The sequence below is a fragment of the Eptesicus fuscus genome, chromosome 8, assembly GCF_027574615.1.
Source record: "Eptesicus fuscus isolate TK198812 chromosome 8, DD_ASM_mEF_20220401, whole genome shotgun sequence".
Taxonomy (NCBI): Eukaryota; Metazoa; Chordata; class Mammalia; order Chiroptera; family Vespertilionidae; genus Eptesicus; species Eptesicus fuscus.
The window spans coordinates 96293516-96308084 of NC_072480.1; the positions used below are offsets into that span (position 1 = coordinate 96293516).

General features: G+C 56.8%; 1 protein-coding gene across 4 annotated transcripts in view; it reads left to right on the forward strand.

The window, feature by feature from the left end:
• Nucleotides 1-12956, forward strand: part of ACSL1 (acyl-CoA synthetase long chain family member 1) — a 64185-nt gene extending 51229 nt beyond the window's left edge. For 3 of the 4 annotated variants that reach the window (XM_054720140.1, XM_054720137.1, XM_054720138.1), the window contains 10 exons: nucleotides 984-1118; nucleotides 2442-2576; nucleotides 3204-3299; nucleotides 4157-4229; nucleotides 5854-5942; nucleotides 6879-6995; nucleotides 8402-8545; nucleotides 10833-10934; nucleotides 11011-11082; nucleotides 11377-12956. In XM_054720140.1, the coding sequence (XP_054576115.1) occupies nucleotides 984-1118; nucleotides 2442-2576; nucleotides 3204-3299; nucleotides 4157-4229; nucleotides 5854-5942; nucleotides 6879-6995; nucleotides 8402-8545; nucleotides 10833-10934; nucleotides 11011-11082; nucleotides 11377-11517 (1104 nt within the window). In that variant the 3' untranslated portion in view covers nucleotides 11518-12956. The remainder of the gene's footprint in view (nucleotides 1-983; nucleotides 1119-2441; nucleotides 2577-3203; nucleotides 3300-4156; nucleotides 4230-5853; nucleotides 5943-6878; nucleotides 6996-8401; nucleotides 8546-10832; nucleotides 10935-11010; nucleotides 11083-11376) is intronic. The other variant, XM_054720139.1, reaches the window with a different exon arrangement.
• The last annotated feature ends 1613 nt before the right edge of the window (nucleotides 12957-14569 follow it).

Below are 14569 nucleotides of genomic sequence, written 5' to 3' on the forward strand. Positions count from 1 at the left end.
CTAATTGACCCTCATGCCATCGCAAAGATGATGGCACCCACAGCCAATAAGGAGGGAATATACTAATTGACTGTCCTGCCCTCAAAGATGGTGGCACCCACAGCCAATAAGGAGGGAATATGCTAATTGACTGCCCCGCCCTCAAAGATGGCGGTGCCCACAGCCAATAAAGAGGGAATATGCTAATAGACTGCCACACCCTCAAAGACGGTGGCGTCCAGTCCCCTCAGCCCTGTCGCGGCGGCAGGCATGCGACAAGGCCAGGCCAGCCCCCAGGCGGGCCCGGATGCTCTGCACGCCTACCTCCGGAGCCCCCCAGCCGCCCAGGTCTGGCCCGAAGCACAGGCAAGCCCCCCAGCTGCCTAGGGCCGCCTGAGGCACAGGTAACCAGGGCTGGCCGAGGCTTGCGCTGCCGGCAGTGGCAGCAGCAGAGGTGTGATGGGGTGTTGCCTTCCCCTGATCACCAGGTTGCCTCCCACCCCTGAGGGCTCCCGGACTGTGAGAGGGGGCAGGTCGGGCTGAGGGACCCCCCTTCCAGTGCATGAATTTTCATGCACCGGGCCTCTAGTATTCAAATAAAAGAAAATGAGACTCTGATAAGATTGGACTGTGGGTAAGTAGCTAAGTTTTTGTTTTGAGAATAACTCAGACCGAAAGTGCCTGGAAGACTAAAAACACTTGGATTCTTTAATACCGTGTCATTCAGTTAACAGCAGAACCTCTGTGATCTTCCCCAAACCAACATACCCTGGTTTCTATTAGGTCCTCATCTTCAGGATGACCCAGAGAAATGCCCCATTTCCATGTTGTACAGTCACTGAAGGATGCAAGAACCGATTTTAAAAAGCTGCCTTAAATGTAGATTTCTGGAAACTGCCCTGAAATGCTACAACCACGTGTGTGTGTGTTTGTGTGTGTGCGCACACGTGCACAACCCCCCACTGGAGTGCTGCAGTGTTGGTCACGTGTGCTTCCCCCTCCAGTGTGTGATGCTGTGCCACGGGGCGAAAATAGGATTTTTCCAAGGAGATATCAGGCTGCTTATGGATGACCTCAAAGTGCTTCAACCCACCATCTTCCCCGTGGTCCCGAGGCTGCTGAACCGGATGTTTGACAGAGTAAGTTCCAAGCACAGAGCAGAGGCCGAGGGCTGACCCCGAGTCTCGGGCTTGAGTCAGGCTTGGCCAGGCACCTCTGTGTGACCTTGGACAGTCCAGTTAGTCTCACGAACTAGAGTTTACTCATCTGTAAGACCAGAATACATTTACCTCCCAGAGCTGTTTTTAAGGAGAAAATACATGTGAACACACTATAAACATGAAGGCGAATGAGGTATAGGTGGGAAGTCATTTTATTTCTATAATTAACTCTTTGAGCCTCTGTTTCCTCACCTGTACAGTGGACTGTTGCCTCCTCCACCTGCTGTCTGTCTCACGAAGTTGCTTTTTGCATCACATGAACACAATAACTGTGAAACGGTTTTATAAATTGGAAAGCTCCGTGCACATGTAACATATGACTCAGCCACCTTGAGAGGAGTGACTAAGCCAAACCTGGGACGGAGAAGGCCAGGCGAAGGACGGCCCGCCCCCTGCAGGGCCCTTACAGCGTGGAGCACGCGGCCAGGGCAGGGTCAGCAGGGGGCGGGCCGTCTCCACAGTGAGTTTGGACTGGGTAATGTAGTGCTCTTTATTTTGAGGCATGGCTTCTGCCATCTATGAGAACCTACTCATTTTTTAATGGTTCTTCTAGAAAAAACTTTTAAAAACAACTCTACACAATTTACTCACTTAAGGTGTACAGTGCATTCACAGAGTTCTACGACCATCCCACAGTCCATTTAGAACATTTTTACCACCTCAAAAAAAACCCTTTCCCTACCCTTGAGCAATCATCCTCCACCCTGCTACCCGCCTTTACCCCTAAACAAAAAATAATCTGCTTTTTGAAACTATAGATTTGCCTATTCTGGACTTTGATCGGACTGGAATCATGCGATTATATGTTCTTTTGTAACTGGCATCTCTCACTTAACATGTTTTCAAGGTTCTTCCAGGTTGTAGGGTGTATCTGTACTTCATTCCTTTTAACAGCCAAATAATATTCCACTGTATGGATGCAACACATTTCATTTGTCCATCCCTCCATTGATGGGCATTTGAGTGGTTCCCACTTCTTGGCTATTATGAATAGGGCTGCCACGGACAGATCTCTGTGGACAGGTGTCTCCGTTTCTCTTGGGCAGATACCGCGGAGCGGAATTGCTGGGTCATGTAGCTCTCTGTTGACCTGTTTGAGGAGCGGTTTTCTAAAGCTGCACCCTGTTCCATTTCCACCACAGGGCCTGGGGGCCAGTGTCCTCACACCCTCCCCAGCACCTGTTGTTATCTGACTTCCCGATTCTAGGAGTTGTGACACCTCCTTCTTTCCTGACTCCGTAGATTTTCGGGCAGGCAAACACCACGCTGAAGCGGTGGCTCCTGGACTTCGCCTCCAAGAGGAAAGAAGCGGAGCTGCGCAGTGGCATCATCAGAAACAACAGCCTGTGGGATAAGCTGATCTTCCGCAAAATACAGGTGGCGGGTCGACTCCCTGTCCCTGGTCCTGGGGACTGACTGGGGCTTCGGGGTCTCTGTGAGGGCTCTTCCTGAAAGAGACGTGTGACGCTAAGAGGGAGAATGACACCTTGTTACTAATTCTGGCACGTGGCTAAACATTAAGGACAAAGCCATTACACAAAGCTCAGGATCCAAGATAGATCAGTAGGATTGTAGTGATCGAGCATGGAAAAGGAACCAGGATGTTGTAGCCTTTCTTATTCTCCATTTGGGTTTACTTTTCTGGAACAAGAATGTCACTCTTGAGGTAACTTTTTAGGCATGAGTGACAATAACATTATGTCTAAAAAATACCCAAAGTGTGGGAGTTGCCACAGATCCATCACACTCTTGTTCTAATCCCTTAAGAGACCAGCAAGAGAGGGTGTGGACTTACTTCCATCCCAGCTGAGAGCAAATGGTACGGCGTCGGGTGGAAAAACACCCCCTGGGTGTTCCTCTCCGACCGCCGTGGATCTCCGCATCGGCGAGCTCCGTGCGGCCTGCAGAGAGCTGGGGGCTCGGGGACGGGGTGCCGTGGAAGTGTCTTTGAGGAGCCCGCCGACTCCCAGCCACTTAACCCTTTCTCTCTGCCTGTCTTTGAAGTCGAACCTGGGAGGGAAGGTCCGGCTGATGATCACGGGGGCCGCGCCCGTGTCTGCCACGGTGCTGACGTTCCTGCGAGCCGCGCTCGGCTGTCAGGTGAGCGGCTCCACGCAGCCCGTGGTCTCAGACCTCGTCCTGCCCAGGGGTCTTCTTTCCAAAGTCATTCGCGTTCTCCCGTGGGCGTCTTCTTTTTAAAAATATGTATTTTTATTGATTTCTGAGAGGAAGGGAGAGGCAGAGAGTCGGAAACGTCAACGATGAGAGAATCATTGATCAGCTGCCTCCTGCACGCCCCCCACGGGGATCGAACCCACAACCCGGGCATGTGCCCTGACCGGAAACCGTGACCTCCTGGTTCATAGGTTGATGCTCAACCACTGAGCCACGCCAGCCGGGCTGTCTGATTTTTGCTTAGGCCGCCCCCTTATTCCCAGGCTGCTCAGAGAACGAAGTGGGTATGTTTGACCCCGGGCAGCGCCATGCGCTTGTGTCCACACTGTGTGGCGCTGTCTGAGGGTCAGGCAGGGGGGTGTGGGGGTGGTAAGGGAGAGCCACTCGCACACCAGGCAGAGAGCCTGCCTTCAGGGGGCGGGAGACAGCAGAGACCGGCTGGCACAGAGGACGTGGCGGGGGCAGGAGGGGGGGCCCAGCTGGCGAGGCCGTGCCTTCCTGGGTGGCCCGTGTGCAGGGGACGGTCCTCCGTGTCAGGGTCCTGCCTCGCCTTCCGCGGTCACAGAGTAGAAAATGAACGTGGATGGGCTGGCTTTGGCGTGAGGGTGGAGACGTTTGGGCGCCATAAGAAAGCACGTCGTGCTATCGAATGAATTTACCAAACAGGACGTGCGAAGAGGTTTCACCCCCGGGGGCCGTTCTCAGGGGTCAGGGGAACTTAATTTCTGTGCACTTCCGGCCACGGCGCCCCTTCTAATCACGCTTCCTCTCCTGTGACCCAGTTCTACGAAGGCTACGGACAGACCGAGTGCACGGCCGGCTGCTCCCTGTCCATCCCGGGGGACTGGACGGCAGGTACGGTGATTGCGGGACAGGCCTTGACGACACCCTGCTGTGCGGAGTGGGATCGAGTGCGTCGTTCATGGGTCCTTCCACCTCCTTCCCCAAGTGCCGTGTCTCAGCTGCGAGGCCCCGGGGACACAGGCTTGTGATCAGGGCGCCAGAGCTGGGTGGCGGGGAGACCCGCCCAGATCCGGAAGGCGGCGGCTGCAGGAGGCGCTGCCTCCAAGCGGGTTCAGACCAACAGAGCCGGCCAGACACTGACTGGGGCTAGTGCTCTGCGGTGACCGGTTAAATGCACCGTGTGTGCTGTGCTGGGTGTGAGGCTGCAGAGAGAGAGGCAGGTCCTTGTTCCCAGAGGGACGAGGTGGAGGCAAACACAGAAACAGTGGGTTCGGCCCCAGTCCTGGATGCGGGTCTTCGTTGGGGCCTGAGATGTACATTGCGTGTACTTCATCCCAACAACGTCCCTGTGGGGTACGTCCTGCTCGCTCAGGGGACGACGGGTCGTGGGTTAAAAGCATGTAAGTGACGGGTAAGAACTGGCACCGCATCCTGCTCCAGAGCCAGGGTTCCCACCCAGCCTGGCCACACCCTCCCGTGCGGCCCTGGCCACCCGGGGCGCTCTGCACTGCGTGAGCCAGTCCCTGGCCTGTGTGGGTGTTCCCATAGGGGCACCAGGTACGGCAGGGACTCGAGCGTCCAGCATGACCCAGGAGCATAATCTGCTCGGTGGGCACCGAGTCTGTGACCCTTCTCCATGGCGTTCATGGTGACGCCTGGTGCCCTGCCAGCTGCTGGCTTTGGAATAGGGGTCTCTGTGAGCTGAAATGATTAACACGTAGGGAGAATTACTCAGTGCTTGTGCAACATATCTAGTTTCTGTCACTTCCGCGTGGGGTTCAGACCCCACCCCACCAGCCTTTGGCAAGGCAGTTCAGTTCCCTGTAAAGAGAAGCATCGTCCTGTCTTCATAAACTTCCACATAAAGCCTGGTCCTCCACACTCAGGAAATGGGGGTCCAGAACCAGGCGGAGGGCGGGGGGGGTGGGGGCGCGGGGTGGTGGTGAGAGAAGAACCACAGCCTCCTGTGTTCTCTTCGCACAGAGAACTGGCAGAGGGGCGGGCCTGGGACCAGAGGGGCCCGGGGTTAGGGTGTGGACAGCTCGCCTCCAGGTGTCCGTGGAGACCCTGAAGATCAGCACCCAAATCGTTCGCACTTTGGAAAAGAGTTCAGAGCATCACACCTGGAGCAGGTCCCTGGAGTAGCTGCCTAAATTCGTGATTGGCAAACTGCAGCTCGCAGGCCACATGCGGCTCTTTGGCCCCTTGAGTGTGGCTCTTCCACAAAATACCACGGCCTGGGCGAGTCTATTTTGAAGAAGTGGCGTTAGAAGAAGTTTAAGTTTAAAAAATTTGGCTCTCCAAAGAAATTTCAGTCGTTGTACTGTTGACATTTGGCTCTGTTGACTAATGAGTTTGCCGACCACTGGCCTAAATGAACTTGTCAGGGGAGACGGCTGTAATGCAGGAAGCCGAGTGCGTGCCAGCTGTTCTTGGGAGCAGGCCTGTTGTCACACCGTGATTTGGCCTAAGGGTAGTCCAGCCCCAGGACTAACCATTCTCTCACTGCACACAGGCCACGTCGGGGCCCCCATGCCTTGCAATCTGATAAAGCTCGTGGACGTGGAAGAGATGAACTACCTGGCTGCCAAGGGCGAGGGCGAGGTGAGCGAGGGCCCATCGTCCCTCCCGTCCTTGCTGTTTCCCGTAAAGCCGGCGTGACGAGTGCGGTGCCCCTGCCCGGCTCGGTGTCCCCAGGGCCTCTGAGCCACTGACCGTGATTCCCCTGGTGGTCCTGGGTCAGACTAGCTTCTTCCTGAAAGTCATTTATGTTTAGCTCCCAGGGGCGGGTGGGAGGGGCCGCTAATGCCTCCTTCTGCCAGACATGCTAGGGACGGGGGCCCAGGGGCTCGCAAAGGCTCCGTGGCCTGAGTCCTGGCACAGCTCCTGCCTCAATGCCCTGGATGCCTGCCTGTGAGTCGCTGCCGCTAGGCTGGGGAATTGGGAGGAGAGGGGCTGGTTACCTCAGAGGGATCTCGTCCCCTTGGGTGCCCTCCAGCAGCTTTGAGCGGAGCCCAGAGCAGCATTAGCCCTGCAGCTGGACGGCAGCTGAGGCTCCTAGACAGGGAAGTGGGGCCCTGGAGGCGGCCCCAGCACCCTCGGGTCCTGGAATCCAGGGCTTCTTGCTAAAGGTCAGGACATGCGTGCACACACACACACACACACACACACACACATGCACGTCCGGGTTCTCTCTGGAGAAGCCCCTGTGGATGCTGCTGACGGGCCACCTCCCGGGTGTTGAGGGGTGGCTGACACGCGGGCAGGCAGGTCTGGGGTGCACAGCGCCAGGACTGGCCCACTGTGGGGAACGATGGCCGCAGCATGCGAGTCCACAGCCCCCTCACAGAGGCCCCAGGCCCTAAGGGAGTGTCTCCTCCTGTGCCGAGGGCTCCGGGTCTCCTCTCTGAGCAGCTCCCAAACACACCTCCAGCGGGCGCTGTGGTGCCTGCCGTGCGGGTCACCGTGCTGCTGCTCTTACCCGGAGGTGCCCCTCCGGACCCCTCCATCTCCCGCCCACCCCGCTTTCTTTCCCCTCAGGTGTGTGTGAAGGGGCCGAACGTCTTCCAAGGCTACCTGAAGGACCCGGCGAAAACGGCGGAAGCGCTGGACAAAGACGGCTGGCTGCACACGGGGGACATCGGGAAATGGTTGCCGGTGAGCGCCCGGTCGCCTCCCGTCGCTGCCCTGGAGGGAAGCGCGCGCCCCGTTGCCGGGCACCTGCCACACGCCAGCGGCCCCTGGCTCTCCCTTCCCTTTGTCCCGGGGGCGGGGGCAGGCCTGTCCCTTAGCAAGCGGTGCAGGAGCCTCACGGGACTGGGCGGAGAGGTTCATGATGGCAGACATGCCATCGGTTCTGGCTGCTGCTGCGTGTGACGTGCAGAGCCTGTGCTTTCCCGGGTCAGCGCTGTGCCTGGCGCTGAGGCTGTAGGTGAGCAGGTGGCCGTGGCTGACCGCCAGGACGAGGGCAGGATCTGAACACCTGGGTTCTTGGGTTCCTCCTCTTAAGAGGACAGACATCTCACAGCTCAGACTGCCTCCTCTCCACTCGGCCTCAGAGCCATTCACTGTAGAGAAATCCCAGACGCCATTGAGGAGCGGGAGGCCTAGCAGACGCGGCACCCGGGGATTTGGCCAGTTTTGCTGCTGCAGTAACAGCCGCTGCTTTTGAAAGTCGTTAACAGTGTTTAACTGCAAACGCTGAAACAGCTAATGTAATTTTTATGGTGTATTGTTTGATTCTTACAGATCCAAGGTGCTTAACACGGTGACATTTGTATTGATTTGAAAAAGGCCTCCCTAATTAATTCAGATTTCAGATACCCACGCTCTTTAGGAACAAATTAAGTCCCTCTTCCCGGGTTCAGGAGGGTTAAGCATGGGTTCTCAGCCTGGCGCTGGCACTGGCTCTAGCAAGCCGAACCTCTGTGCCCTGGAGGCTCCTGTTGAAAGCGGAGGAGGAGGACGGGGCGGGGCGGCGGGGGGGGGGGAGAGCCTGGAAGTTTCCAGCAGACCTTTTGGAAGCGGCAGTGGCCCTGGGTGGGGATGGGTGAAAGTCGGGGGGCACTGCTGGCATTCGGCTGGTCTGGCCGGAGATTCCAGGTGCCACAGTGTTATGTGGGCAGGTGACCAACGCTTCCCGAAGGGCCAGGAGCCCTGGGACAGGGACAAACCCTGTCGTGTGGGAAGCATTACTGAGCCCTTACTCTGTGGGAGGGCGAGTCTGCGTCTCTGCTCTCAGGAGCTGAACTGGGGGCCGGGGGGAGCCAGCTGTGTGTCCCTGGTTCAGGAAGAGGCTGCACGGAGCTGGCCACACTGACAGCACCCCCTGTGGGGTGAGCGTGGGCTCGCCGGATCGCCCCTCTCTCCCTGCTTGGCTCAGTGGCCTTGGGCAAGTCCTTAGTCTCTCTAAGCCTCAGTTTCCCTCTCTGTAAAACGCGATGGTAACCGACCCTGCCGGGCGTGATGAGGACGGAGCGAGGGTGCCGTAAAGTGCCCTGGGCAGTGTGTGACCCTGGGCGGGGGCAGCCTGGCCACTCATCGCCCTCCTCTCTGGTGGACAGAATGGGGCCTTGAAGATCATCGACAGGAAGAAGCACATATTTAAGCTGGCGCAGGGAGAGTACATAGCACCCGAAAAGATCGAGAACATCTACCTGCGGAGCGAGCCCGTGGCTCAGGTGTTTGTCCACGGAGAGAGCCTGCAGGTAGGTGCCTTCCGGGCCGTGCGCTCGGACGCCAGGCGTGGCGAGGCCTGTCCCCGGGGCCGAGTGCGATGGGTGGGACGGCTCTCTCGCCTGGCCTGCTGGAATGCTACGGGTGCATTGGTGGTCTTCGCTGTCGGGGTTTCTCATTCAGAAAAGTTTCTTCTTTTACTTTCCACATTTTCCTTTTACCCAGAGCCATCTGGTGTACCCAGGGAGGCTGGAGGAAGGACACTGGGGAGTGGGTAGAAACACGCTCCCAGTTTAATTCTGAGGGAAATGTTGACATGGATGATACGAAAGTTTAGAGTTTTCAAACTTACTGACCCAACTCATTTATGATCTGCCCCCCACATCATCTGTGAGCCAATGGTGGCAGTGAGCCAGCGTGTACTTAACGCTGAAAACCAAGGTCAGTGTTGTAGTGAAACGTCTGTTTGCCAAAATGTTAGACAGATGGTGACAAGGGAGAGAAGGGGACCTCGTTCCTGAAGGTCAACCGCTTTATAAACTGGAGCTTCTTAAGTAGCTTTAGAAGAATGTTTTCTCGCCCTGGCCAGTTTGGCTCAGTGGATAGAGCATCAGCCTGCGGACTGAAAGGTCCCAGGTTCCATTCCGGTCAAGGGCATGTACCTTGGTTGCGGGCACATCCCCAGTAGGAGGTGTGCAGGAGGCAGCTGATCGATGTTTCTCTCCCATCGATGTTTCTAACTCTCTATCCCTCTCCCTTCCTCTCTGTAAAAAATCAATAAAATCCTACCTAATAATAGACAAATATGCAAATTGACCATACCTCCGACACACCCACAAGCCATGCCCACAAGCCACGCCCACCATCCAATCAGAGCGAGTATGCAAATTAACCCAAACCAAGATGGCTACAGCCACAGAGAGCAAGGTTTCCTAGGTAACAGAGGAAGCCAAGCTTTCCGCCTGCCCTTGCCAGGCCTAAGCCTCCACTCAAGCTACAAAGTTTCAATTATAGAAGGTAAATAAATTCAAACAAATGGCAGCAGATTGGAGCTTGAGAGAGCAGGCCAGGGTTGCCTCCGGCAACAGGGGAAGCAAAGCTTTCGGAACACCCTGGCCGGGCCCACCCGCTTAAGGCAACAAAGTTTCAATTATTACCCCAACACAAATGGCTGCCGGCCTCGGAGGGAGCCCCAGGCTTGGCTTCGCTCCAGGCTAAAAAGTTTCAATTGTAGAAGGAAAATAGATTCCAGATACCAAGGCCTGGCCAGCCTGCAAACCACCACAGGCCCCTCGCTCAGGCCGCCCCACACCCCAAGGGAACCCCCACCTGATCCGGGATGCCCTTCAGGGCAAACCAGCTGGCCCCCACCCCTGTACCAGGCCTCTGTCCTATCTAATAAAAGAGTAATCTGCAGATTGATCATCACTGCAACACACAATATCGCTGCCCCCATGTGGTCAAAGATCCTGCCCCCATGTGGACACAAGATGCCCACCACAAGATGGCCAGTAGGAGAGGGCAGTTGGGAGGCACCCAGCCTGCAAGGGAGGGCAGTTGAGAGGGACCAAGCCTGCAAGGAAGGGCAGTTGGAGGTGATCAGCCCTGCAGGGGAGGGCAGTTAGGGGTGACCAGGCCGGCAGAGGAAGGAAGTTGGGGGCAAACAGGCCAACAGCAGAGTGGTTAGGGGTGATCAGGCTGGCAGGCAGAAGCAGTTAGGGGGTGATCAGGAAGGCAGGCAGGCAAGCAGTTGGGAGCCAACAGTCCTGGATTGTGAGAGGGATGTCCGACTGCCCGTTTAGGCCCGGGCCTAAACGGGCAGTCGGACATCCCTCTAGGGGTCCCATATTGGAGAGGGTACAGGCTGGGCTGAGGGACAACCCCCCTCTGTGCACGAATTTCGTGCACCGGGCCTCTAGTGTGTGTGTGTGCGCGCGTGTGTGTGTGTGTGTGTGTGTAAGAAGAATGTTTTCTCATAAAAGAAAGCGCCTGTTTCCTTTGACCTAGAATCTTACCATGCCTGCTACTTGTTATTTATTTCCTTCTCTCTACCACCTGTTTGCCTATTTGACCCTGTTTTATTTTTGAAAGATACACAAAAGGAAATAAAAAGCAGGGTCTTGTTAGATTTTGATCGCCAGTGGTTCTCTGAGGACATGGTCATGAAATTCCTGCTGCCGTGGACTTGGAGCCGGGAGCTCTGCCCTGGCCGGGGACAGGCTGGCGGCAGGATCTGCAGCCTGTGTCAGTGTCCCCAGGGTCTGCGATGCTGGAACATGGGGGTCAGGCCAGGTAGTAACCCACCTGTCTGTGTTAAAGGCCTTTCTCGTGGCGATCGTGGTCCCCGACGTGGAGACGCTGGGCCGCTGGGCGGGGAAGCGAGGCCTGGCGGGGTCCTTCGAGGAGCTGTGCCGCAGCAAGGTAAGGGCCGGGCTGAGGGCCGGGTACGCACGGGGGGCCTCCCCCCCAGGCTGCGTCTCATTCTCCGTCTCCTTAGGAGGTCAAGAAGGCCATCCTGGAGGACTTGGTGCGGCTGGGGAAGGAGTCCGGCCTGAAAACATTCGAGCAGGTGAGACTTCCCGAAAGTGCCTCAGTTCTTGTAACACACAGAGGGGGTGCGGTGAGGAGGGTAACGGGGTGGTTGGAGGGGGGGGGAGGGGGTTCTCTAACGGAGGGCGGACTCTCTTCCTGGAGGTCAGGGAACCGTCCTGACCTCTGTCCTCGGAATGCCGCCCTTCCCTTGGTGAGAGGTTGGGGGGCCAGAGGCGAGAGGGTGGCCTTGATCCCCTGGGGGCTGAGGTGCTTGTGGGACCGGGGTTCACCTGCCCCTCCTCCCGTAATAAATAGCCTTGCTGATTGGCAGGTCAAAGGCATCTCGCTGCACCCTGAACTGTTCTCTATCGAAAACGGCCTCCTGACCCCGACGATGAAGGCGAAAAGGCCGGAGCTTCGGAATTATTTCAGGTCACAGATAGACGAACTTTATTCCACCATCAAGGCTTAAGGAGGAGGGGCGCTGGGAAGAAACCACACACCTCCACCGTCTTCTCCTGGTGGCCTTCACGTTGGCGATGTGGCTGCAGAGCACAGGGAGGGCGCCGTGGGTGACGTGTGCGCTGGGTTCTGTCATAGGAACATTAGAGGACGCGGGACCTGCCTGGCCGTCGCCCGGCGGGGCAGGCCGTGCGCCCACGTGGTGACACACCATTTCCAAAACGAGCCTTAACCGTTGTCAAGGGAAACGTCACATGTGCTGGGTTCTTCGCGACTTCCTCGGGGCAGACGGCCACGTGGGACTTCTGTCTCCTGTGTTTCTCACCAAGGGACTAGGACTTGCTCTTTCTGAATGTCTGCTGCTTGCTGCAAACCCGCGGCTGCCGCTGCCCGGGAGCGTCCGCGCCCTGGAAGGGACTGCCCTCACGGACAGCCGTCGGCCGGAGACTGTCACACGCGGACCAGAGATTGTCTGATCCCTGTCACCCCCCCTGGACCCCTCTCCCCACACACACACACACACGCTCACGCCCCTCGGATGGAGGCTTCTGGAACACCTGCTCTTCCTCCCCGACTCTGTCGTTCCCGTTGGCAGGACGGCCCGACTCCGGACCGTGTGGACGCTGAGTCTCGGGCGCGGGCGCTCCCAGGGCGCGTGGGTTCGGCGCCCACGGAGCAGCGTGCTCTCGGGCTCCTCTCCGCCCTCCCTCCCCCCGTCCCCGGGGCTGTGAGAACATCTGCCTTACCCTCGACCGCGAGGACAAGCATTTCAAGAAGGAAAGACTCCCCGGGCGAGACCACGCTCAACTGTGACACCTCAGCACCTGTCCACGTCGTCTCCACCGAGCACCCCCGTCTGTGACGGCCCGCGGGTTTACTGTGGCTCTCGTGTCAGAAGTTCACGTTGTGATTAACCGGCTCTTCCCCAGAGTAAACTCTCAGGCAAGGCGTGTCCTCGAGGCGCCAAGGGAGTGGATAGACGCGGGCACGAATGGAAATGGACGGTAATAAACGCGCTCTCCCGCCATCACGCTTCCCGGCTCCTGTGAAATGTTTCTGCAGCCGAATCCTCGGGTGGAAGGCCGGCCCTCGCTTCCCGGGAGCCGCGCCTCCCGGGACTCCTTTAAGTTAATTTGGGAAACTAGCAGCATTTCACGTCCCGCAAGCCTCCGCCACGTGCGACTGGAGTCAGTTGTCACGCACTCGAAGCGGCCGCTTCTGGGTGTGGGCACGCGTGGCGCCCGGCACAGGGGTGGCACTCACGTCCCCATCGTGTGGCACTCTCCGTAGCCTAACCCGAGTGTGTGTTCCTCACTGCACAGACGTCAGTAACTCGTCACCTGGGGTTTGGAATGTTTGCTTTAAGTGTTGGCTATTTCTATGTTTTATAAACCAAAACAGAATTTCCAAACCAATGAAGGAAACCAAAATAAATATTTCTGCATTTCACGGGAGTGGAGCGTCTGTTTGCAGGTCGGGAGTGACATTGGGGCAGCAGGCATGGCCCTGGGCCTCTAGGGACCCAGCCTCCTCCTCCCCAACCCCCACCCGCCTTCCCCTCCTTTCCCCAACCCCCTCCTCCCTGACCCCCTCCTCCCCGCCTCCCCTAATGCGTAGTGCACAGCTCAGCTGCAGGCCTGCGGGGTGTGGAGAAGAAGCCCGAGGTGGGAATAGGAAGCATCGCCTTGGAAATGCTCTCTTTGCTGGAAAACCCCCTTCAGGAGATGCCGCTGGAGGGGGGGGTTCCGTGCTGGGCCGGATTCTGCTGTTTAGTCCGCCCCGGACTGTTCTCTCCCCGGCTTAGAACTGGCCTCAGAGAGCAGCGGCCTCGCCTGTGTCCTTCCCTCTAACCCTGTCCTACGCTGTCCTTGTAAAGATGTCCTTCTCCGTTGGTGTGAATTAACCAACACTCAATTTCTCTTTAAAACTTTTCTCTTTTGCTTTTGTTTTTTTTATTGATTTCAGAGAGGAAGGGAGAGGGAGAGAGAGATAGAAACACCAATGATGAGAAAATCATTGATCGCCTGCCTCCTGCACGCCCCTGACTGGGGATCGAGCCCACATCCTGGACATGTGCCCTGACCCGGAATCAAGCCAGGGTTCACAGATCATAGATCGACATTCAACCACTGAGCCACACCACCAGGCTGTCCTCAATTTCTTAGCGTGTTGTGTGTAAGCCAGTCTCCCCCTTGGAATTTCTTAGCGTGTTGTGTGTAAGCCAGTCTCCCCCTTGGAATTTCTTAGCGTGTTGTGTGTAAGCCCGTCTCCCCCTTGGAATTTCTTAGCGTGTTGTGTGTAAGCCCGTCTCCCCCTTGGAATTTCTTAGCGTGTTGTGTGTAAGCCCGTCTCCCCCTTGGAATTTCTTAGTGTGTTGTGTGTAAGCCAGTCTCCCCCTTGGAATTTCTTAGCGTGTTGTGTGTAAGCCAGTCTCCCCCTTGGACTTTCTTAGCGTGTTGTGTGTAAGCCAGTCTCCCCCTTGGACTTTCTTAGCGTGTTGTGTGTAAGCCAGTCTCCCCCTTGGACTTTCTTAGCGTGTTGTGTGTAAGCCAGTCTCCCCCTTGGACTTTCTTAGCGTGTTGTGTGTAAGCCCGTCTCCCCTCGGCCCTCCCACCTGGGTTTGGTGTGATGTTCGGCTTCTTCCTCTGAAGCTCGAGCCCCGTGCACATCTCCGCTGGGGCTCCTCGTCCCTCTGCCTTTTTCTCTCAGTGTCAAGACCCTCCTCTTGTCTGTTCCCCCCTCCTCTCCCCTCTCTCCCTCGTGCCTTTCCTCTCCCCTCTCTCAGCACCAACTCAGCACTTGGAAACGAGCAGGTGTTCATTAAACAAGTCCTGTTTGAACAAATACCTGAATTTCTTCAACAAAATCCCTCGGTGTAATGAAGCTGATATAAACACTGTATTTTTTAAAAATATACAGCAAAATACACATAATACTTCCCACCGTAATCACTTTAAGTGGGATGAAGTGTGTTCACACCGTTGTGCAGCCAACAGGGCCCTCCGTCCGTCCCCAGCGCTCCCTTCGCCTTGCAGAACTGGAACCTCCATCCCTCCTCCCTC